The sequence below is a fragment of the Callorhinus ursinus genome, unplaced genomic scaffold (genome assembly GCF_003265705.2).
Source record: "Callorhinus ursinus isolate GAN/ISIS: 27379988/994484 unplaced genomic scaffold, GSC_fseal_2.0 scaffold13, whole genome shotgun sequence".
NCBI lineage: Eukaryota > Metazoa > Chordata > Mammalia > Carnivora > Otariidae > Callorhinus > Callorhinus ursinus.
Genome location: NW_027397075.1, coordinates 16,705,953 through 16,728,792, shown reverse-complemented (window position 1 = coordinate 16,728,792; position 22,840 = coordinate 16,705,953). Strand labels below are relative to the sequence as shown.

Sequence of the window (22,840 nt, the reverse complement as noted above, 5' to 3'; positions counted from 1 at the left end):
GGCTCCCCGCAGAGCAGGGAGCCCGACGCGGACTCGATCTCAGGACCACGGGATCACGACCCGAGCCGAAGGCAGCCGCTCACCCGATGGAGCCGCCCAGGCGCCGCTGGGCTGTGCTATTTGGTTACAGCAGAAAGCTGACGGTCGCACCGCCTTGAACCACATGCGCTACAGGCAAATGAACAAGTCATTCATTTAATTCCCTCTCTTATTCGTTCGTGTGTTCACCCTGGGGGCATGTCCTGGGCCCCTTTGTAGGCAGTGGAGAATCAGTGGGGAGCAGGGTTGAATAGAAGTCCCTACTCTGTGGCTTGCAGTCTTGCGGGGGAGACACACGCACTGAGTGACACGGGTGACCCAAGCCAGGCTGAACATGCAGAGGTGATGTGGGGCACGGAGGGAGGGCCTTGGCAGGAGTGAGGGCAGAGTCCGCGAGGTGGAGTCTCAGAGGGCGGTGGGGCAGGGACGGGCGCTCAGGGACGCGGAGGCCATGCTGAGGAAGGGCTTGAAGCAGGGCTGTCCGCGAGTGTGGGAGCTTGAGGGGTGACGGGAGCTTGGACAGGGCACTTGTGGGGCTAGGACGCGGGGAGTGTGAAGACATATTTAGGAGCCAGAGAGGACAGAGCTTGGTGACTGAGCACAGGTTAGGGGGAGGGAGAGAAAGTCCAGCATGACGCCTCGCTCTCTGGCTTGAGGGAGGGGATGAGCACCTGTGCCGTCCTTGCGGACAGAAAGTACTGGATGATGGCCGGACTGGGGAGAAAGGCCATGCATTTGGTTCTAGGCGAGCTGCATCGGCCATGCCTCGAGGCGGCCGCGAGGAGCAAGCAGGCCGTTGGACGTGACCAGACAGGGTCCCCAGCACCGTCCAATCCAACTGAAACGAATACAACGCTGTACAGTAGTTATACCGGAATTCAAGTTTTAAAAAATTCACAACTGTGGCTTCCCACGGTCTATGGCCACATCCCACCTCTACACGTGGCCTGTGGCTTTCGCATTCGGCGGCGCGGTTCTAGGGCCAGAGGAGCAGGACCAGACCGAGATGTGGACTTGGCCCTGTGTGTAGGTGCCAGGACCGTGGATCTAGGAGGAAGGCCGGAAAGGGTGAGGCCTGAGCCTCGCGTCAGCACTGGTGGGGAAGAACGAGGCTCGAGGACATGGAGAAGAGGCGGGTGGGGGGGGGCCACGGGAACCCCGTCCTGAAGTCCAGTGAGAAGCGCGCTGGGAGGCAGAGCGGACGGGCATCGCTCCGACAACAATGGAAAGCATTTATCGCATCCGTGAAATAGAGGTCCCTGGTGCCTTTGGCAAGGCTATTTCAGACGAGGGAGGGGGCTGCAAGGCAGACAGGGTGAGTGAGGGGAGGCCAGGGGTGAGGACAGAGAGTGGCCAACAGGAGGTAACAAGGCCTCGAGTGTGAGGAAGCGAGGCCTCACCAGGGAACAGAGTTGGTGGGCACCATGATCTCAGACTTCCCAGCCTCCAGACCCCTGAAAAAATAAATTCCTGTAGCTTCAGCCACCTAGACTGTTTTTTTTTTTTTTTTAAGATTTTATTAATCTTTACGCACATCGAGTTCCTTAAAGTTCCTTAAAGCACATCAAGCTACGGCCAACAGCACAGACAGTTGTCTCCAGGGCCCTGAGTTTGTCCCGCATGTTTACCAATTTTGAGTCTTTTGTCACGAACAGAGAGAGGCACGCACGGTTCCATTCCTCCTTCCCACACTCACTCTTGTGCAGAACAGGGGTGAGCTGGGCCTTGGGGGCCATGCTCACCGTGGGTGATCCCCACAGCGATGGACAGCCCCTGAAGGCTTCCATGTTTCCTTTTTAGAAACGTGGTATTTTCTAGAATTTAGGGCAGACACAAGAAGACAGAGAAGTACAATAAACGTCTGCGTGCTGCTCACCACCAGGCCCCATGCCCTCCGGCCGAGCACGCGCCCACCCCGTCACTGAGACTTGGGAGCTGGGGAGTGACATCTCGCGCTCCGGCTGAGCAGACCCTCCGGCTGCTTGCTGGGGCAGGAGCAGGCCCTTTCCCGGAAAGAGCCGGAGACGGCACACTTTCGGCCTCGCGGGTCCCACGTGAGAGTGGCGGACAAGTGTCAACCAGTGAGTGGGGCTGACAGCCAACAACACTTTACGCAAGGACGCTGAGATTTGAGTTTCATGTGATTTTCGTGTGTCACAAATCTACCGCTTCCTTCTTGGGCTCCTCCCCCCACCCCAACCGGTAAACAACGTCAAAACCATTTTTGCTCACAGGCAATACACAAAACAGGTGGAGGGCCAGATTTGGGCTTCGGTTTGTCCACCACAAGGGTGGAGAATGGATCGGAGAAAGCAAGAGGGCGCACGGGGTGATCCCCCAAGGATGTGCAGGGAGACACCCCCCAGGCTACGGCAGGAGGCAGAGACGAGACCTTACCAAACCTGCAGAGACAAGAGAGAATGGTAAACTTACGATTATTATTATTATTTTTTAAACAGTTTATTTATTTATTTATTTGAGAGAGAGAGAGAGAGAGAGAGAAACAGCATGAGAGGGGAGAGGGTCAGAGGGAGAAGCGGGCTCCCCGTCGAGCCGGGAGCCCGATGTGGGACTCGATCCCAGGACTCCAGGATCATGAGCTGAGCCGAAGGCAGTCGCCTAACCAACTGAGTCACCCAGGCGCCCACTTACGATTATTATTAACTACCATCCATTCTTTGCCCTACACACAATGTTAGGGCTGAACATAGACAAATACGTGAATAAACGCATAAGAGTTTTTGTCATTTAGTCTAGTTAGGGAGAAAGATGTGTTTTTTTTCCTATATCACATGGTGTAAGTATCATGATCGATCAATCAATCAATCAATCAAATGGGGCGCCTGTGTGGCTCACTCTGTTGAGCGTCCGACTCTCGGTTTCAGCTTGGGTCCTGATCTCAGGGTCGTAGGATGGAGCCCCGAGTCGGGCTCTGCGATCAGCAGGGAGTCTGCTGGACATTCTCTGTCTCTCCCTCTGCCCCTCCCCTGGCTTGTGCTCGCTCACTCTCTCAAAGCACATTATAAGCATGTATATGTATATTCATACATTCGTGCACATCCGTAAATGGCTACGAGATATGGATGAGGTATTCATTCCAATGTGACTTCCAGTGCAAGTGTCTTCCACTGAGGCGAGCACTTGACCCACGAGTAGAAGTAGGGTAAGGGGGGAAAGGTGTCCAAGGCAAAGGGAAAACAGGGGTGGACGTAAGGAGGCTTTCCACAGAAGCCTCTGCCCCATGTCCCTTTTGGGTTACTACTCTCTGGAGGGGAATGCGGGAGAGCACGGAGCAAATCTGCAGGCTAAATAGAAGGTGCCGTAGCCTGCGACCAGCTTCCGGGTGGTAAAGAGACGTGTTTTCTGTTGAGAATCAGAAGTTTTGCAACCGATGCCCAGAATTCTTTTTCTAGGTGAATGTAGATCATGATATCTTAGGTGGTTGCTGCGATTTCGTTGTGTGCAAGAAAAGAATGAAAACCAGTGTAAAATGAGGTCAGGTTTTTTTAGTGCTAAATGGTCCCTTTATGAGCTGTGGGTTGCCAACAAGGATCCTTGCAGGATGGGATGACCCGCTCGCCGTCTTCTGCCCCAGCTGGTGGCAGCTTCGTCCTCCAGGACAAACATCTTGGACTTACCCCTGACTTCCTTCTCTCATATCCGTACTAACCTGTCAGGGAATTCTGTGGGGTCGGCCTTCAAAACACATCCCAAACCTGAGCACCCTCACCCCGGCCGGGCCACTGCCCACGCCACTTCCGTGTTTGGCCTGGAGGACTGCAAGAGCTTCCTGCAGATTCTCTGCTAAGGTCCGGCGGGTTCTGCACCGCAGCCAGAGTGATCCCAGGAAACCGGAATCAGATCCTCTGCTGCCAACCTTCCCAGGGCTCTCCACTTCTCAGGGAGGGAGGCCCATGCCCTCCCATGGGCCCACAAGTCGGGGGGTGTCACTCTGCCGTCCCCCTGCGGTCTCTGCATCTGTCCTGCCTCCCCACCGGCCTGCCGCAAGCCAGGCAGGCTTCCTGGAGGCCTCCACGCTGGCCGTTGCCTCCTCCTGGAAGCCTTCCCTCCTGCGCGGGTGCTCCACTAGCTCGCCAGCCTCAGGTCTGGGTCCTGGGTCCCCGAAGCCCGCCTGGACCACCCTCTTTAGAGTTGTACCTGCAGGACCCTCCCCCGATCTCCTTCAGTTTTGTCCTTATGACCGTAATTTGTGTAATCATTGGTTATTGATACCCGTCGCTATTGGTTTGACCACCCATCCGAGGTTTGTTCTGTGCATCAGTGTATGGTGGCACTCAGCACACGCGCGGGCCGCCAAGTACATAACTAACGCAGGGACGGAGCCCCTTTGCTTAGCTCGGGACAGTCCTCCCAATGTACCCAGACTTCACACCACAGTTTTGGAGAAGTTTACATCCTTATGGAATTCGCCGCACTTCACTCTTTCCAGGTATGAAGCCGGGGTGCGCGACATGGGGTTTGGCGAATATCTGGGAAAGGGGTGCGGGACCCAGGACGCGCTGCCTGTCCTGGAGCTGGGTAAGGCAGGCGCTCTCCTCGCCTCGCTCCCTTCTCAGCCTCGCTGCGGAGGAGGCACCCCCGGAGGGCCCCCCACTGGAGAACCCGCACCTCGGGGGCTACCCGCCACCCAGCTCTTCCCCGGAGCGCCCCCCCACGGAGGCTGTTCCCACCGGAGCGCCCCCCCCGCCACGCGAAGTCATTTTTAAGTGTATTCCTTTATTTAGCGAAGGCGAGTCAGACCAGAGTCTCACAGTGGAACCTGGGCAACCCGCAGCAGGGTGAAGGCGCCGGCCGCGAATCCGCGTCCCAGTGGTCGCCCCGCTGGCGCAGGCGCGCTCCCGGCCCCGCCCGCGCAGGCGCGCTCCCGGTCCGCCCCGCCCCACCGCCGCGCGCTCCCGGCCCCGCCCGCGCAGGCGCGCTCCCGGTCCGCCCCGCCCCCACCGCCGCGCGCGGGGGGCGGAGCGCAGAGGGCTCGCTGGCCGTCGCGGGCGCCGCGGAGACAAAGCAGCGTCGGGGCCGTGGGGGGTGGGCCCGGGGCTCGGTGGCGCCCCCGTCCGCGGGGAGGGCTCGGCGGACCGCCCACACCGCGGCCGCCTCGCAACAGGTCGGCCGCCTTCCGGGAACCTCGCCCTGCGCCGCCGCTCCCGCTCCCGAGACCTGGGCGCCCCGCTCGGCTCGGGCCGCGGCTCCCATGCGCTTCGGGTCCAAGATGATGCCGGTAAGCGCGCGGGCGGGCGCGGAAGTGCGCGGGGCGCGGGCGGGCGCGGGGGCCGAGCCGGGGTCCGGGCGGCGCGGCCCGGCTCCGGGTCCCCAGGCCGCGGTCCCCAGCCCAGCCCCCACCCTCGGCCCCCGGCCCGCGGTGAGCTGCGGGCGGGCAGCCGCCGAAACTTTCCTCCGGTCTCCTCCTGGGTCCTCGCTTGGGGCTGTTCTCGAGCGTCGAGAACAGGGACCCGGAGTCTGGGTTGCTTTGTCTTTTTAAAAACTTTTGGTTGGAGTGAAACAGGCATCACGCTTGCCCTTGCTTTAGTTTTGGTTGGGTTTCGCTCTCGGTGTGCGATGGCAGCCCGAGTGTCAGGTCGCGGGAGACCGGAGTGCCTGCGGCGCGTTCGGTCCGCGGCCCCCCACGACCCCCCCCCATCCTACTGGGTCCCCCCCCCCCCCCCGAACCCCCCGGTCCCCCCCCCCCCCCGAGTCCCCGGCCCACTGATTCCTCCGAACCCTCCCCAGCCACATCCCGCTCCCCGGCCCCCCTGACCCCCCCACCCCGGCCACCCCCACCCTCCGAGTCCCCGGCCCCATGAATCCCCCGGCCCCCCTACAGCCCCCGCCCCCCCTGGCTCCCCGAGCCTCCGGCCCCTGAGCGCCCCCCACCAGCCCCCTGGACCTCCTGGTCCCCAGCCCCTTGAATCTTCGGAACCCGGCCCCCCAGTCCCAGGCCCAGAGCCTCCGGCCCCCCCAACCCTCCGAGCCCCTGCCTCCTGGAGGCCCCCAGCCCAGGCCCCCCAAGGCTGACGCAGGAGTGAAGTGGCGCTTTCCTTCAGCGCCCGCGCTGGGAGAGTCTAGGGGTGAGCTGGACCGGAGGCTCGTGCACGCGTCCCCCGTCCCCCACCCCGAAGTTGTGCTCGCGCTTCTCCCCGGGACCAGGGGTCACTTTGCGGCCCTCGCTGTTTTCTTGTGGCTTCATGTGTTGAGACAAAGAAGCAGGCGACTTTTACCCCATTGCCCCATCTGTGGAATGGAGTGAGGACAGATTTTGTTCCCGTGCAGTTACAGGTGCAGAGTAGAAAGTTTTTTGCCCCCCCCCCCCCGGTCGTGGGAGGGTGTCCTAAACGTTCACAGTCTGGGCCGACTTGGTTTATTGGGATGGATCATGGAGTTTGGATGGTTTCGGATATTTTGTCCTGACACAATTCAGGTTGAGTGTTATGCATCTTCGTTTTAGTTTAATACCTGGTTACAAAGTCAGGTTTGTGATGGGAATGCCCGGTATTAAAATATGGACCATGGAAGAAGGTGAAGGAGTTTGCTATTAAAATTTTTATCTCTTGGATTTACGTTTCTTTCTTCCCCCCCCCTTTTTAAAATGTTTCTCTTGAAATGACTTTTGCAGATTGTCTCTGAATTTTCCTAAAAACAGGAGCAAGGTAAGTACTGGTTGTTTCAATGTGATTTCTTAAGAATAGTTTCATGTCAAAATATGCTTTGGGCTTTCTTAAAACCAAGGAGAGTTTCCTTCTCCCCGCTATATACCAGATAATCAGAATCTATGAAAGGTTATGTTGCTCTGGAGACTAAGTGAGTGGTATGGTTCTGATCACCCTCAGCACAGACTCCCAGCATGGGGGGCGGCAAGTCCCCCAGTGATAGAGCTGCGGGCAGCCAGGACCTCACTACTTGTCAGCTACGACCTTTGTGACCAGAACCACCTCCTTTTAAAAAGTGATTTGTCTCAGGTTCAGCGTCTGTAAAATGGGGATGATGATACTGCATAGCCCTTAGGATGGTCTGAGGATTAGGGTTGCTCGTTCCAAAACAGTCCAGTGCCCAGCTTGTCTGGGATTTGCAATCCTGGTGAAACACAGCTTCTTAGTCCTGGGGGCCATACAAACGGGAGGCAGGTTTTTATTTAGTGCCATCCTGTGTCTTTATCCTGTTGTGTCTTGGGTACTTGAGGATAAACCCGTTTTCTTAAAAATATTTCTCATCTTTGGCTTTTAATATACTTGGGTTTTAATTTTAATGTCGAGTGAGGTGTCATATTTTATTACTTTGAAAAATCCTAACCAATTGATTGGGAAAAGCAGTGTGCTTCCTATGAAAAAACGGATGTGGACAGTTGTCTTGATGTGCTTTTTTTGTTGTGGTGGTTAAATGTCCATAACAGAAATTGCCCTTTTAACCATTTTTAAGTGTGTAGTTCTCTGGCACTAAGTACATTCCTTGATTTGCTTTTCAAGGCATTCTAAAGATAACAGCTTGCTGTTTAGACAGCACTATATGAAAAATGTGCAAATAAATGGTGTTTGTATATTTTCTCACCAAATGGTAGAGAATCAAGTGATTTTCATGTGGAACATGAAGTGATAATTGGACCCAAAACCAGAAGGGGAAGGTGCATTTTAGTAGGCTAGCTAAAAATAAGTAGGCAAACAGCTGAGTATCAGGGTGGAGGTAATGATAGGGTGCGGCATAGTGGTTGTGATAATTAACACCCATTTTCAGATACCCACCAAAGCATCTCTGATTCTCTGATATTTCTACAACTTGGTAAGAAGAAACTGATAAACCTCTCCTACTTGACACCGTATTTTCCTAATTGAAGGAAGCGTTGTTTGCAGGTTTAGAGTATGGTTTTTTAGTTGAGCCATCCTCACTGTATTTGATTATCAGATAAAGGGAGGTAATTATTAAAAACAAAATTTCTCAGGTATTCAAAATTATATCAGATATCTTTTTCATTACTTTTATTTTGCGAAGCATTATATTTAAGCAAAGCATATATTCAGAAATATCTTTATGAGTTTAGCTATCTCTAAAAGCATTCATTACTCTTTTTAGATGGAGCTTTATAAAAATTCCTGTTTGTATCTGCTATTGAAATGGTAAATTAAAAACAAAACAAAGCCACACACAAAACCACATGGTATTGTGCATTGCCACATGGAAGGCCAGAGGACTTGAACTTCCCTGTCTGTCCAGTAGATACCATGTGTTACAGGCGTGCCTGGCTGTGATAGACATGCGTGGTGTCTGTCCTGTCCAGTACGGTGGCCACCAGCACTTGAAGTGTGGCCAGTGGGATGAGGAACTGATGTTTTAAAACAATTTAGTGTTAATTATATCTAAATAGCCACATGGGCCTCGTGGCCACAGTACTGACACAGTGGCCCATTTGACAAAGTAGCCCAAAGAGTAATTTTATGTTGGAATCACATATTGGCAGCTTCCTGTTTACATTAATACTCTTTTTTAAAAGATTTTATTTATTTATTTATTTATTTATTTTAAGATTTTATTTATTTATTTGAGAGAATGAGATAGAGAGCATGAGAGGGGAGAGGGTCAGAGGGAGAAGCAGCCTCCCCGCTGAGCAGGGAGCCTGATGCGGGACTTGATCCCGGGCCTCCAGGATCATGACCCGAGCCGAAGGCAGTTGCTTAACCAACTGAGCCATAAGATTTTATTTATTTATTAGAAAGCGAGAGAGCACAAGCGGGGGGAGGGGAGAGGCAGAGGGAGAAGCAGGTCCCAGGACCCCGGGATCATGACCTGAGCTGATGGCAGACGCTTCACGGTTGGAGCCCCCCAGGCGCCCCTACGTTAATACTTTAAAATGAAATCGTAATGACCTGTTTACCCCTAATGACTTGGGAAATGGGTTTTCCAGTTACTTAGTTTAGTGTTCTCTTGGAACTTATTTCATCGTATGGCCCTGATACAGATAATGATTTTAAGAAAATGATACCTTATTTTAAAAAGCTCAGTTGACCTGATCAGGATTTAAGTTTTAAATTTGTGGCATTTTCTCTTCCAGGGTTGCAGAGTGTCCCAATTATTTCTAGTTATTCCGTGATGTTGTAAGATGATACCCGGTTGTGTGAGCTTCTAGTCTGGGGAGTCTAGGACAAAAAAATTGGGTTCTCGCTGTATCACCTTTAAAGGTTTTCTTTTCTTTTCTTTTTTTTTTTTAATGTTTTTTATTTATTTATTCATGAAAGTCAGAGAGAGAGAGAGAGAGAGAGAGGCAGAGGCAGAGGGAGAAGCAGGCTCCCCGCCTAGCAGGGAGCCTGATGCGGGACTCGATCCCAGGACCCCGGGATCATGACCTGAGCCGAAGGCAGACGCTTAACCATCTGAGCCACCCAGGCGCCCTCGCTGTATCACCTTTAGAATAGTCTGACGGCTGGTTGGTAGGATTTATATATTTCTGAGGGAAACTGCACCTCATGCAGCTCACAGACCAAAGGCATGACTTCTGCTTCAATAGTTGTATTATTTTCCTGTAAAAGGGCGGTCTTATTTGCACATATTTTCCAAAGTGAAATTATGTGTTGAAATTAAAAAGCTTTCAAGTTACAGCTTTAGAACATTGTATTTATATGATTATACCATGTGGTGAAAGAATTTCTTCTTGTTGATACTAATGTAGCAGGTTAGCTTAGGCTCCAGAATAAAGTTTAAGGCAAGTTCTCCATCTCTGTAGAATTGTAATTCCCAAAGGCAGTTAAGCAGATCATCTGTTTTAAAAAAATGTGGCAGATACCTCACATTTTATGTGCTGTAGTGAGATTTGTTGCCTTGTGACTTCTGCTATATTCATTAAAAGCTGAAAAGCATTAAAAATTTTCTGTATTTTTACCTGTTTCGGGGAAACGGTTTAGACTTTGTAAAGAACCTTAGCACAAGCCTGCAGCTGCTTGTATTTTAACAGTTAACTTGAAGAGAATTTATTTATCTGGAGGACACGGGAACGGAGGGTCATTTACTCATATGTTGCTTCTAGGAAGAACTGTTTTCTCTCCCAATTCCTGTCCCTTGACCCCCCAACAGTAGAAAGTAGAAACAGTAAAACAAAACCTGTTTTTTTTCTGAAGCTTTTAAGGAATACTATAGACATTTATCCGTTGGTAATGTATCAGGTTTGTGGCACTTGTTAAAAAGTCTGTCTGAAGCTAACTCCGCACTGTTCTTGGCGCCCCTGTGTCATGCGGCCTCTCTCCGGCTCAGAGGGTACTGCGACCAGTGCTTGTTGGTGCGATTTGCTGTCTTGGCTTGTGAACCTCTCCCCAACCTCTACGAAGTGTCAAAGGATAAGGAGAGTGGGGTAGGAGAGTTTAGGAATCCAGAGTGTTCTTTTCTGCTCATGCCACTCGACTAAGCCAAACATGATTGAAATACTTGCTTTTCGATGGAGTGCTGTGCTCTGAAGAGAGCATTTTTCTTTAGTCAGATGTAATTGAGAAAAGAAAACACAGATGACGGACTCTGTGTGAAACGTATACTTATTTTGGAGTGCTGAGTGAGACATTAAAATTTTACATTCTATTGGGGAGAGCCAAGGAGAAGTTGTAGTCAGTAGGGGATCCTTCAGGAGCACTGGGTGACATGGAGGCAGGGCCCTGAAAACATTTTGTATGCTGTCTGAGCAAAAGAAAGTTATTTTATCAAAGAAATGCACATTCTAAACATAGACCTTGTGTAGGAAAAGTAGTTTCCCAGACTCAGCAACTTGTGGTCATTTTATAGTTTTTTCTACATAAAATTTATCCCAAACCAAATGATTTATTGGGATGATAAGAGAACTACATTTTCATCGAAAATATTCATTTGGCCAGTAAATACTGAACTATTACTTCTGAAATGCCTACTTCAGTTGTTCCTCTAGAAGCAGATTTTTAGCTTAGTACTACCTTCTTTACATTTCAGACATTTCAAATCAAAGTCTCTATGACACAAGTAGACAAGTAGAGGAAAACCGTCATGAATAAAGGAGTCTGGAATTCCAGGTGCAGGTGCTAATGGTAATAACGGGGGAGGGACAGCACAGATGCTCAGTCGTCTGCCGTGGGGTGACCACTTCTGCTTGAGCAGAGCAGGGGGCTTGGAAGTCCTGCGCTCTGGTGTCCCTCCCAGGGAAGGGGAAGGAGCTTCTCCTGAGACCCCGTCTGTGCCCGACCCCATGCCTGGTGCTTTAGGTTGGTCATCCCATTGAATTTCCTGCTGCCCTTGTGAAGCGAGTCTTCTCCTCCTCATTCCACAGAGGAGGAATTTGAAGCTCAAAGGGTTTCAGGAATTTGCTCCTGGTCACTCAGCAGAAATGAGATAGGAACCAGGTCTGCCTGCAGACAGACGCTCTTTGAGGTGGCAGAGTGCCTCTGTTAGACAATTTCTGTATACCCTCTACAGGACAAACAGTGGCCATGGTGTTCTTTTGGTGAATGATAACTTCAAACATTAGTTTTCACAACATAACTACAATTGTTTTTCAAGTAGGAAGGGGAAAACAGACATTTTCCATATTTCAACCCAAACTGGGTGAGAAGAAAGTTTCGAATGACACGGAGGTGACCACCTTGCCTCCGTGCCGTGGAAACACCTCAGTGCCTGTTGTCTTTGTACCTCGAACACTCCATGGAGATCTCAGCCCCTCCACGGCACTGGCAGGGAGGGAGGGAGGGGACAGCCACCGTTTGTAGGAGGCGTGTGGAATCCTCTTTCTCTGGAGGGTATTTTTTTTTTTTTTTTAGAACAAAGCATTTTTTTTTTTAAGATTTTATTTATTTAATTGACACAGAGAGAGAGAGACAGCGAGAGAGGGAACACAAGCAGGGGGAGGGTCAGTGGGAGAAGCAGGCTTCCCGCGGAGCAGGGAGCCCGATGCGGGGCTCGATCCCAGGACCCTGAGATCATGACCTGAGCTGAAGGCAGTCGCTCAACCAACTGAGCCACCCAGGCGCCCCTGGAGGGTATTTTTTAAACTGGGCCTGAAGGTGATGATGCAGGGAAGGGAGCAGCAGAAGTGGACGGGCATGTGGGGAGACGTGGAGGATGGGGGGGTGTACAACGTCTGTGGGGAGAGCGCCACCCCCAGTCATCCATCTTCAGCTGGTCCCAGGAGCTTGCGTGGTACCTCGCCACTGCTGGTGGGAAGTCAGGGTGGGCACCGAGTGACCACGCAGTCTGAGTAGTGATCCAGCTTATTGAGGTGAATTTATCGGAAGTAAACTAGGGACTGATTTGTTTTGCTTGGTTTTGTTTTTAAAGATTTTATTTATTTGAGAGAGAGAGAGAGAGAGCCTGAGCTGGTGGGGGGGTTTGGCGGGGAGGGGCAATGGGAGGGGTGGCCTCCCTGAGCAGGGAACCAGACGTGGGGCTCAATCCCAGGACCCCAGAATCATGATCTGAGCCGAAGGCAGATGCTCAACCGGCTGAGCCACCCAGGCGCCCCTAGAGACTGATTTTGGATGTCTTCATTCTTCTTCATTAACCTGTTGATTGTATTGGATGGCCCTTTGGGCTGGCATCTGTCCGCAAATATGTAGGGACCATCCGCGGTGTTCTGGGCACTATTCTAACTGCCCGGATCCAGGAGAGGATAAGACATGTCCAGGGAGCTTACCTGCCATGGAGCTGAGTGGGGTTGGGGGGGGCGTGGAGAATAAGAAAGAAACGGAGAGTGGGATTCCTGTAGGATCGTGCAGCTGGGATGGCTGCTTTAGGTCGTGGGGCAGGGAAATGACAGTTCAGCTGGGACCCACATGGCCGGGAGGAGCTGGTCCTGTGTGTCACAATATTTGTAACTGCTCCTTCTCCCTCCTAGAACATTATGAGGCTGGGCTGGGGGCACGGGCCTGGAGGACACAATACGGCCCCAGGGGACTGGCGCTTCAAGGACGGCGGCGAGGGTGCCGAGGGCTGAGGTGGCACTGGGGGGATGCAGTAGCCCCCGGGGCGTGGCAGCAGAAGGGACTGCGTCTCACTGATTAGGAAAGACCCCTGTGTTGCTTTGTGGACAGTGGGCTGTGCAGCTGCCAGAGGGAATCAGCCGGGAGAGGCAGGGAGAGGGAAGGCCGCTTACGGCCCCTGAGGAAGGTCCACAGACAGCCCCTGAGAATGAGTAAAAGCCGCACCTTATCACAGCAAGGGCCCAGCCGGTAGTGTGACTGGTTGTGAACTTGTTAACCTTAAATGAAACAGTCACTTTCCCACGAAAGTGCTTTTTTCGGGAATAGCAGAGAATTGCAGTTTGGGACACGCAAGCTAGGACAAGACCATAGGCCCAAGTCCAGCACAGGAAGGAGAGGAACGTGGTTTTATGGACAAGGAGGGAGTTGGGAGGGTTGCTTTGAAGCAAAGTCCACTGGAGAAAAACAGGAGTTCGGGGGGACGGTGGTTTGTCACCGGCCGCGCTGCTAGGGTGCTCACTTCCTGTAAGAGGTGCAGTGAGCATCTTTCCCCGTGGGGGCCTGTAATTTCGGATTCTTCCCCCGGGGAGGGTTCTTCTGTTAGATCTGCAGTTGACCTTGAGTGATGCGGCTCCCCCTTCCAGCCTCCCCTTCCGCATCCAGAATCCACTCTGGTGAGGTCTCCCCTTATTGATTTCACAGACCGACACAGTGTGTCCCCTGCTTTAATAACCTGCCCTCGTGCCACTGGGGAGCCCTGGGGTGAGACGAGCTGGCAGCACGCCGCCCAAGGGTTGGGAGTAAGAGCGGCGGGAGTAGGGAAGGCGGCTCCCATTCCACAAGCTCCCTCCCGAGCGAGTGAGGAGAAACCGGATTCTGTATAGGATTCCAGAGCAGCCCTCAGTCACTAGGCGTCTTTCAAACTGAGCAGGGCAAGTCTGGTTTCTGAAGGAAGCCTGAACCTTAAAATCGTTTTACAACGACCGTACTTTTGACCCCGTGACCATACCGCCTTGGCAGCTTCTGATGGGCTTACCTACAAGTCACTTTACCAGTTGTTTTAAATCAGAGATCTCTCCCTTTTATTGACAGAGATACATAGTAGCCAGCCATCTAGGAAATTAAAGTCAGAGCTGCCTCAACTCTAAAGGTCACCTGCCCCTGTTTTTCTGAACCACAACTGCTAGCTGGTTTGTGATAGGTGGGAGATTTCGGGCATTTGCTGATTTCCAGAAGAGGGGGGCTATTTTGCATAACACTTCAATGGTAGAGAGGTCTTTTCCTGGTAGGTTTTGCTTGTTGCCATTGGCCGCTGGAGACCTGGGCGTTGGGCCCCTTTCCTTCTGTTCTTCTGTGGTCCTCCCACCCCGTGCGGTCTCTGTGTCACTACCCCTTTCCTGTCCCTGGCGCCCCTCCCCTGCCTGGGCTCCGGCAATCCTCTCCCTGTGTCTCTTCTTGCCTGCACTGTTCCCTGCCCCTCCGGTCCATTCCACACACTACATCCGTGGTGGTTTTCCTGAAACAGAAGTCTGTGTCTTCCCTCTCCAGAAGATTCCAGGACTGATTCTGTTGCAGTGTGTGAGATGAGCTCCCTGGTCAGATGTGAAGTGTCTGATGTCTAGCCCGGGTCTAAGGTCAGCCTTCTGTGCCGACCGTGTGCTTCCATCCAAATATTGAGCCTCACGGTGCAAGTGATAGAAAGATGCAAAACACCCAACAAGTCCGCATCCGCTCATGCCACCACTCTCTGGCCTGCAGTTGGAATTGTGTCCCCGTTCCAGTAGATGTGCTTCCTGCCTCGTCCGTGCCCCCAGGGGATCTGCATTAGGGCTGCTGGTGGGGCTGGGTGTCCGCATTCCTTGTGCTCCTGGCAAGTTGGACCTGCTTCCGTCCATGACGTGCTCTGCGCCCTCTGACCTCGCCGTAACTCCGTGTGTGGGTGACGCCACCCTGGCAGTTTCTGCAGCATGTCTGTGCCCCACGGGTTGAGAATTGGCCCGTCCCTGCGTATTTGTCCAGTCTTGCCCCACCTTCCCATTTCGGCAGCTCCAGGACCAGCGTGACGATGCTGTGCCTGGTGCGCTCGCGCCTCTGCATGTGGGGATGTTTTTCTGCCTGGATGTTCCTCTTCTCATCTTACACATCCTTCAGCTTCCAGTTCGGGGGCACTCCTCGGGAGGGAGTGGTTGCTTCCTGCTCTCCCTGGATCTGTGTGCATCTCCACGAGGCTCCCGCATACAGCCCGTCAGTGTGCAGCCAGGAGTTGCTCCGCCCCCTCTTGGAGGCACCACACCTCTCGCCGCCGTGTTTCTGGCGCTTGCCGCACTGGTTGACACCCTGTGGGACCCGATAAGTACTGCTGGATTGGATGAATGGTCTTAATTTTTTTTAAACATTGTATTAATTTATTTGAGAGAGAGGGCGAGCATGAGCAGGTGGAGGGGCAGGGGGAGAGGGAGAAGCAGGCTCCCCATGGAGCAGGCAGTCCCAGGTGGGACCCGATCCCGGGACTCCGGGATCATGACCTGAGCCGAAGGCAGATGCTTAACCGACTGAGCCCCCCAGGTGCCCCTGAGTGTTCTTTCTTTGGATTTTCTTAGGTGAGGGTAGTTCTCACCCAGCTATATTTATGTCCACAATGGGCTTTTGAGCTTTCTTCGAGGTTCCCAGAGCTGGAGTCTTTGAGAATGGAGGAACACTTGGATTACAAAGGGTGAGGCAGAAAGGGGGGAACTGGAAGCAGTGGATTGGTTGTACTCACGGCCTCATGGGCGGGTCCGAGAAGTAGTGTGCTGAGTGGAGAAAAGCGAGACGTAGGATGAAAAAGTGCCTTTATGTGAAGCTGTTCCTGCACCCACGAAGCAGCCGTGCTCAGGGTAGAAGAGTGCGAGCCGTAGGGAGCAGGGGTCGGGGTGGGCAGTGACCTCCTCACACACGGTGTTTAGTCTTTTTCCTCTCCTCGCTGTTTGTTGACGACAGATACTGAAAGCAGAGTGGCCTAACGCGATGCTCTGCGGCATAGACTTGGAGTTTGAGATCTCTCTGAGTCAGGCTTCAGGCATGGTTGAGAAGGAGAGAACAGATTTCTTAAGTTACTCCAAGCAGAATGCCTTGTTTCTTCTTTTGAGCCACGGTCTGGTTTTAGGAATGCTCACTTTCAAGTTACACCGCGCATTCGTGTAGGCGCTCGCTCTTGCTCACGCCCTGGGTTCCTGCTGACTCTCCCAGCCGCCATGGAGCTCTGACCCACAGCGTCCATGCAACTGCACGAGCTTGTGTTGTCGACGTGCCGTGTGGGAGATCTGAGATAGTGTGGGGGTGGAAGAAGCCTTTCAGGGTCAAAACCTCTGTCCTAGGAATTTATGCACCAGTGAGACAGGCGTATAAACAACTGTGTGCGAGTGGATGTCAGTGAAGCAAAGAGCACGTTTTCTTGCGGCTGGAGGGGTGAACGAGCGTGCCTGTGTGTGTAGGAGGGGCTGGGCCAGTCTGAGGGCCTCTCAGTCATTCTAGGAGCATGGGGATGACTTGGACACTAAGGGACAGGGTGTAGGGAACAGGCGAGCTAACCCGGGGAGATGAGTGAGGAAAAGTGTGGGTTTTTAGGTTTCTCATTTGGTGTTTTGAGGCCGTGATTGTGCAACAGATGATGTAAACAAAGTTCCCTGAAATTCAAATTATGCAGAGATAAGTATGAGTGCCCGTGAGTGTGTTTCGATGCTGTTACCGTTTCCCAGTTAGCTCCTGGTGCTGCAATAGTTAGTGCGCGGGGTGGGTCGTTCTTGATAGCCGGTCCTCCCAGCCCCGCTCATAACCCTCGAAGCTGGTGCTTCTCAAGCTGTATGTAGTAGGGGGGCGGGGCCCACCCCAAGGGCCCCCGATTCAGGAGGTCTGCGAGGGGGGCAGCACGGCTGAGACTTTCTGCTCTAACAAGTCCCCAAGTAATGCTGATGCCATTGGTCTGGGGACCACATTCTGAAAACCCCGCTAGTCACCTCTCCCGTACTAGAAAGCCTGTTTGTTCTTGACCTGCGGGGCCCTGGTGAACCAGCCCTTGTTCGCGCCTGCCCCTTCTTTCTGGTCATTCGCGTGTGGCCTTCCCGTGGGGCGTCTTCCCCAGAGTTTCTAGGTGGCTCCTTCGGCCTCTGTCCAGATGCCTCTCCAGGAGCCGCCGCGTGTCGCAATCTCCTCTCCTGCCTTTCCGGGTGGCACCTGTGCTCAGGAAGTCCTAGCGGGCACGGGCGGGACAGATGTCCAGGTCAACAAGCACTTGGGGCTGGGAAGGGACAGAACCAGGAGCTTCGCCCGAGGGATAGATGTCGGGAGGACGCCAGTCCTGGGAGGCCCGGAGGTAGTGGTGCCGTCGGCTCTCAGGCACCCAGTGGGGATGTGATCAGACATCTGAGAGCAGCTTTCTGAGAGAACATGATTTTTCCGTAGAGGATTTTTCTCTCAAAGTAGCCACTTCATATTTGCCATATCATTTTTTTCTGGAATGGAGATGATCTTGGAGGATGACCGGGTACTCTGGATGACACTGGGTACCTGGGGGACTCCCTGTTTGTTGCCGTCCAGATCGCTGTTGAGACTTCCTGGGGTGTTGATTTCTAACTTCCACTAACTTGCTGTCGTGACCAAAAGGGTAAAAAAAAAAAAAAAAATCCATCGATTATGATTTTATGATTTTGCTTTAACTAACTCATGTGGCTGATAGAAACTGATGGACTATTTGTAAACGATGCTGTGATAAAAAGCGGTGCGCTCGGTGTCCAGGTGGGTTTACACGTCCCTGACTCCGAACAGAGCACTGGTAGATGCAACTCACCATCCGCGATGGAGGTTTCGATGGGCAGCCTAGTGGCCTTGAGAGTAAACTCCAGGCGGAAGTCCTGGCCTCCCAGCCGTGGTGCCTGACAGCTGACACGAGGCCGGGCCGGTCTCTGAGGGCCAGGACGCAGCACTGGGAGATGCGTGTCCCTGCACCCCGAGGGAGGCTCCCCAGAGACCCCTGCGGCTGCCCACGTGGACACTGGGGGGGGGGGGCGGGGAAGGGCATCCAGGCTGGAGAACCGGGTGGAGCGCTGACCCATGAAGCCTGACCCACCTGTGAGGAGGCGTGGCAGAAGATCCCAGAAGATGGGGATGACCTGCGTGTCATTTCTAGCCCTTCTGCTGTTGGCGGCCACCACTGGGCTGAAGGGCCATGTGCTCCTGAGCGGTTGAACGAAGCTTCGGCTGATGTTCCTGTTTGATCATTCTTTCCCCGTCTGGATGATCGTGTTGAGGGAGGTGTTGCTCTGGCAGGCAGGGTGCAGCCCAGTGTAAAAGGGAAGTGATGGTTTGCATTTCTTCCCGCACAGGGGAGTGCTGAACCCCGAACCATGCAGACTCCTTCCTGGTCTCACCCCCAGCCTGGTTGCTGCCCATCCTGACGCACAGTTCCTGAGAGTTGTGAGGCTTGGGGAGGATTTGTGTCACCCGTCTTACAGATTGTTCCTTTTCCTCTAAGGGACGCCCCCCCCCCCCCCGTATTCTTTTCTCCTAGGTGAACTGGACGGATTGAAGGGTTTATGAGTCAGAACTCCCAAAGCTGCTATCACAAAGCCTTGTTTCCTTTCTGTGACGAGGAGCATTTTATACTTTTGGTTCCTTTTTTTTTCTGTGGAGCTTTTCATGGTTTTGTAAATCAGAGGCATAAACTGTAGCCTCTGACACAAAGTAAATTTCTTGTAAATGCCCTAGCCAGTTTTTGTGGGGTTTTTGTTTTTGTTTTTGTTTTGTATTTCTCTTGGAAGACTCTTCCAAATTTTAATCTGAGATAATGCCTCCTCGAACATGAATCGTTCTTATGTTAAGAGCATAATATTTTAGTCCCAGTGACTACATGCCCTCTGAAACAGAGCCTTAAAAATACGTCTGTGACCCACTCTTTTTAATTGGAGATTGTGACTTTAGAGTTTGGGAAGGGCAAGTCGTCTTCGGACATGACGTGGGCCTGAGTCACTGCAGAGGGCGGGGGTGGCAGGCAGCGCACGGGGCGAGGGGCTCCTTAAAATACCATCTCCTCCGAGCCTTTCCTCTCCAATCGAGCCCCTTAAGAAGTTGACGTAAACAGTCATCTCGGCTGCCGCTTTCAGGAGAGTATTTCCACAGTCTTTTACCACAGTCTATAGTAAGTGAACTTTGAAACTGAAGTTAGTGTGGAGACGTTAACATTGAGAACATTTTAAAGGGACGTGTGTGCCCGCATCCTGTGTGTTCCGTACAGGCCAGTTCATCTCTACGTGTATTTTAGACGGTTCTGATCTACGACTTTACACGATTCTGCTCTGTCACTTAATCTTACCACTTTCCTAACACCGTATTTGGGTCATAACTTACTTTTCCATGTTGCTGGATATTCAGTTTGCCACATTACTCTTCATAGATCTAACCTTGTAGTGAAAATCTAGTGGCATTTAGAATTTTTCTTCATTTCAGTTACTTCTTTGGGATAAATTCCCGTAAGTAAGGTCGTGAGGTAGACCTAATTCTGTGCCTTTTGACACGACCCATTTTATTTTCCAAATGGACTTTAACAATGTATATGGTGCCACCATCATGTCCGGGTGAATCACTGTCCTACAGTCTCTGTTGGATCTTTTAATCAAATCGCTGATGTAATAGCTGTAAGTGGTACCTCATTGTTTCAGTTTAGTTAAAACAATTACACCCCCCCAGGTTTTGCGGTTTGTTTTATCTCATGTGACCTGCCTGTTATTCGTCTGCTCTGAAGGACACTTTAGATTTTATCGTGTTTTGAGGAATCTCTTCTCCTAGTGGCTCATGCTATAAAAAAATGAAGTTCCTGGTTTACAAGTTGGCACGAAGTTAGCCTGTAGTTAGCGTGTTACTGTGTCTCTGCCCCCCCGGGAGGGGCCGCTGGTATTCACTGGTACCGAGGGAAGAAGAGCGTCCACTCTGTTGGCCTGTCGCTGTCGCCCGCCGCGACGCACGTTTTCAGGTGCCCCCGTGGTTCCCGGTCCTCGCGGTGCACAGCTCTGTGAGGGCTGCCGTGAGGCTTTGGCCTGATGATTGCTGCGTTCTTCCCGATGACAATAATTCACCTCCAAGGTTCTCGGGAAATACTCGGAGCTTGAGTCCGTGAGAACAAGTAAGACTCTCATGACAGCCTCCCCGGGGAGCCCCATTTTGCGTGCTTCCCTGTGGGCCAGGGAGCTGAGGAAGTCATCTCTGCATCCTTGGGAATACGGTGTTTTAAAATATACATGCCAGGAAAGACAACGTATTTGGAAGTAAGGTTATATAGATTTGTTATTTTCTTTCCTTTTTTTTTTTTTTTTAAAGATTTGTTTATTTATTTGACAGAGAGAGACACAGCGAGAGGGGGAACACAAGCAGGGGGAGCGGGAGAGGGAGAAGCAGGCTTCCTGCGGAGCAGGGAGCCCGATGCGGGGCTCGATCCCAGGACCCTGAGATCATGACCTGAACCGAAGGCAGTCGCTTAACCAACTGAGCCACCCAGGTGCCCCTGTTTTATTATTTTCTTATGCTTTCCATTAATTTGTGCCTCTGGGCCGAAACCTCAGCCTCAGCCTGTCTCCCATCATGTGCATTTTTTTCATTTCTGAATTTCCATTTTACCTTCAGTCTCATTCATGTACTTCAATAGTAAATTGTCTCATTTTTCCACGAGCATATTTCATCTCCCTTAAGAGATTTTTGTATCTTACACAAAGCACGCATAAATAGTGATATAATTCACGTTCCGTGAAATTCACCCCGTGAAGTGTGCAGGGCAGTGGTTTTAGTAACTTCACAGGGTTATGTAACCAGCACCACAATTCCAGAACGTTTCCATCACCCCGGATGGAAACCCCGTACTCTTGATCAGTTACTCCTGCCCCCCTGCCCAGCCCCTAGCAACCACTAATGCGCTGTCTCTGTGCCCTTGAATGTTCGGGACGTGTCCGGTTTGTGTCCGGCTTCTGTCCCTCAGTATAATAATGCTGTCAAGGTTCATCCGCGTCACCGCGCATCTCCGCACTGCAGTCCTTTCTGTGACCAGATACTGTTCCGTTCTCATGGGGTGGATTTCCAAGATCTGTTTCGGGACTGCTGTTTCTCATGGCCCCCGACTAAAGTTGGGGCAGCGTTGGGGCCCCAGAAAAGCACGACGGAGGGCATGCTTGTCGTACATGTCACAGCAGGGCCCCGGGAAGCAGTGGCGCCTTGTGTTCATCTTCCCAATTTCATCATCGGCTCCTTAAAATACCAGTTTTATTGTGCACATGGTACATAATCATTCTAGAAAATTTAAGTATGGCTGAGCTCCCAAAAAGTCACTTCATAATGTTCTCACCACCGCATCACTGTTGTTCCTTGGTGAATATGGTTCCAGACTTTTTTCTGTGCGTGGGTATGTGTGTGTTCCAGGTTCCCGTTTGTGGAAAAGGATGTGGTGAACAGTCTTGTAACAAAACAGTGCGAAACCGACACATTTTCGAAAATTTGTGCTTTTTCCTTCTACAATGTTTTGGTATCGGATGCTGGAAACTTCTAAGATTTAACAATTTTATTTTTTAATCTTTAAAAGTTCATGAATTGTAGACCCAAATTGTTCCCTGCAGGACTTAGTTGATAGAGTCAGCTAAAATGTCTTTTTTAAAGTAAAATTTTCAACATGCTAATAAAACTTTAAACAAAACAAAGCAAAACCAGCTTCACCTTGTTTTTATTTCATTTTTTAGGGAATTAAATTACATTTTTGAAGAATTTCTTTATCCTTTTGGAGCATAGCAGATTTGTGAACTAAAGGAAGGTGGCCACGTGAAGAATGCGTGCACCTGCTTTTTCTCAGGTTAATAGGATGATGAGTTTAGCTGGCCCTCTCTTTTGATCCTCTTTCTGATTTATTTTTTTGCCAGTCTTTCAAGTAAGAAGAGAATTGGTATTTATTGAGAAAGTCCCTGATTCACTTCCTCTATAAAATTTTAAATAGGTATAAATTATCACACCGAAGCCCATAATTGTGGCCAGATTATAACTTAAAAGATTTTAAATTATAAGTGATATATTAGCAGAAGTGATATTTAACTTGACATACTTATGTGTATACATTGAAAAGTGGATGAAATGGGTTTAAAAGTTTATCTCAAAGTTGGGATGCCTTTACGTTGTTTTACTCATAATGTTCTAGGAGAGAGAAGAGGCAGTTAAAAATATCGTGGCCGGCAGCGGGGACCAGGGGTGGTTCTTGTCCACCCGGCAGTGGCGTGGGCGGGGGAGGCCCCTCCGCGGTCACTTAGTGTGAAGTGTCCCCCTTCTGGCCATATTGTTGCCACTGTGCGGTGGTGACCAGCGAAGAAATCCATCACACTTGACAAATTCTCTTTGTCGAGTAAGAAGTAGAATAATCACTTGGGAGAAAGGACGCAGGTGAGGGTGGGCTGTGGCGGGTTGGCCTAGGGCAGAGGCTTTGTGGGCTGTCCGGCGGAGCTCCCCACTGGGCCGTGGACACTGGTCTGGAGCACGGTCATGGTCAGTATTGCCCCCCCAGTCCCCTCTCTGCTGGCTGGTCCCATCCATTCACTCCGCCCATTAGGACTCTCCTGCTGGAATGAAAGTAGACATCCCTTGCACCCAGCCTTCCGTCTGGGGCCCTGCTGCCTCTGCGTGGTGTTAAGGCCCACTGCCGTGGCCGGCTCTGCTGTGCTGGGTCTGCGTCCTCCCTCGGGGTCTGGTCTGGGCCGTCCGTGCTTCAGGGCAGCTGGCAGCCTCCGAGTGCCACGTGTGGGGCCGAGAGTCAGTTCTCTGGCCACTTTTTGGAGGCCCTAAGTTCACTGGACTTTGTTGAGACAGTCTGTCCACTTGGT

At 51.8% G+C, this 22,840-nt stretch overlaps 1 protein-coding gene across 3 annotated transcripts in view; it reads left to right on the top strand.

Moving 5' to 3' along the window:
- Window positions 1–2,294: 2,294 nt before the first annotated feature.
- TP53BP2 (tumor protein p53 binding protein 2) overlaps window positions 2,295–22,840 on the top strand; it is a 57,277-nt gene continuing 36,731 nt past the window's right edge. The window contains exon 1 of one of the 3 annotated variants that reach the window (XM_025877651.2): window positions 2,295–2,462. In XM_025877651.2, coding sequence (XP_025733436.1) covers window positions 2,460–2,462 — 3 coding nt within the window. In that variant the 5' untranslated portion in view covers window positions 2,295–2,459. Of the gene's footprint in view, window positions 2,463–5,050; window positions 5,279–21,804; window positions 21,826–22,840 lie in introns of those variants that run through there. The other 2 variants (XM_025877649.2, XM_025877650.2) reach the window with 2 other exon arrangements.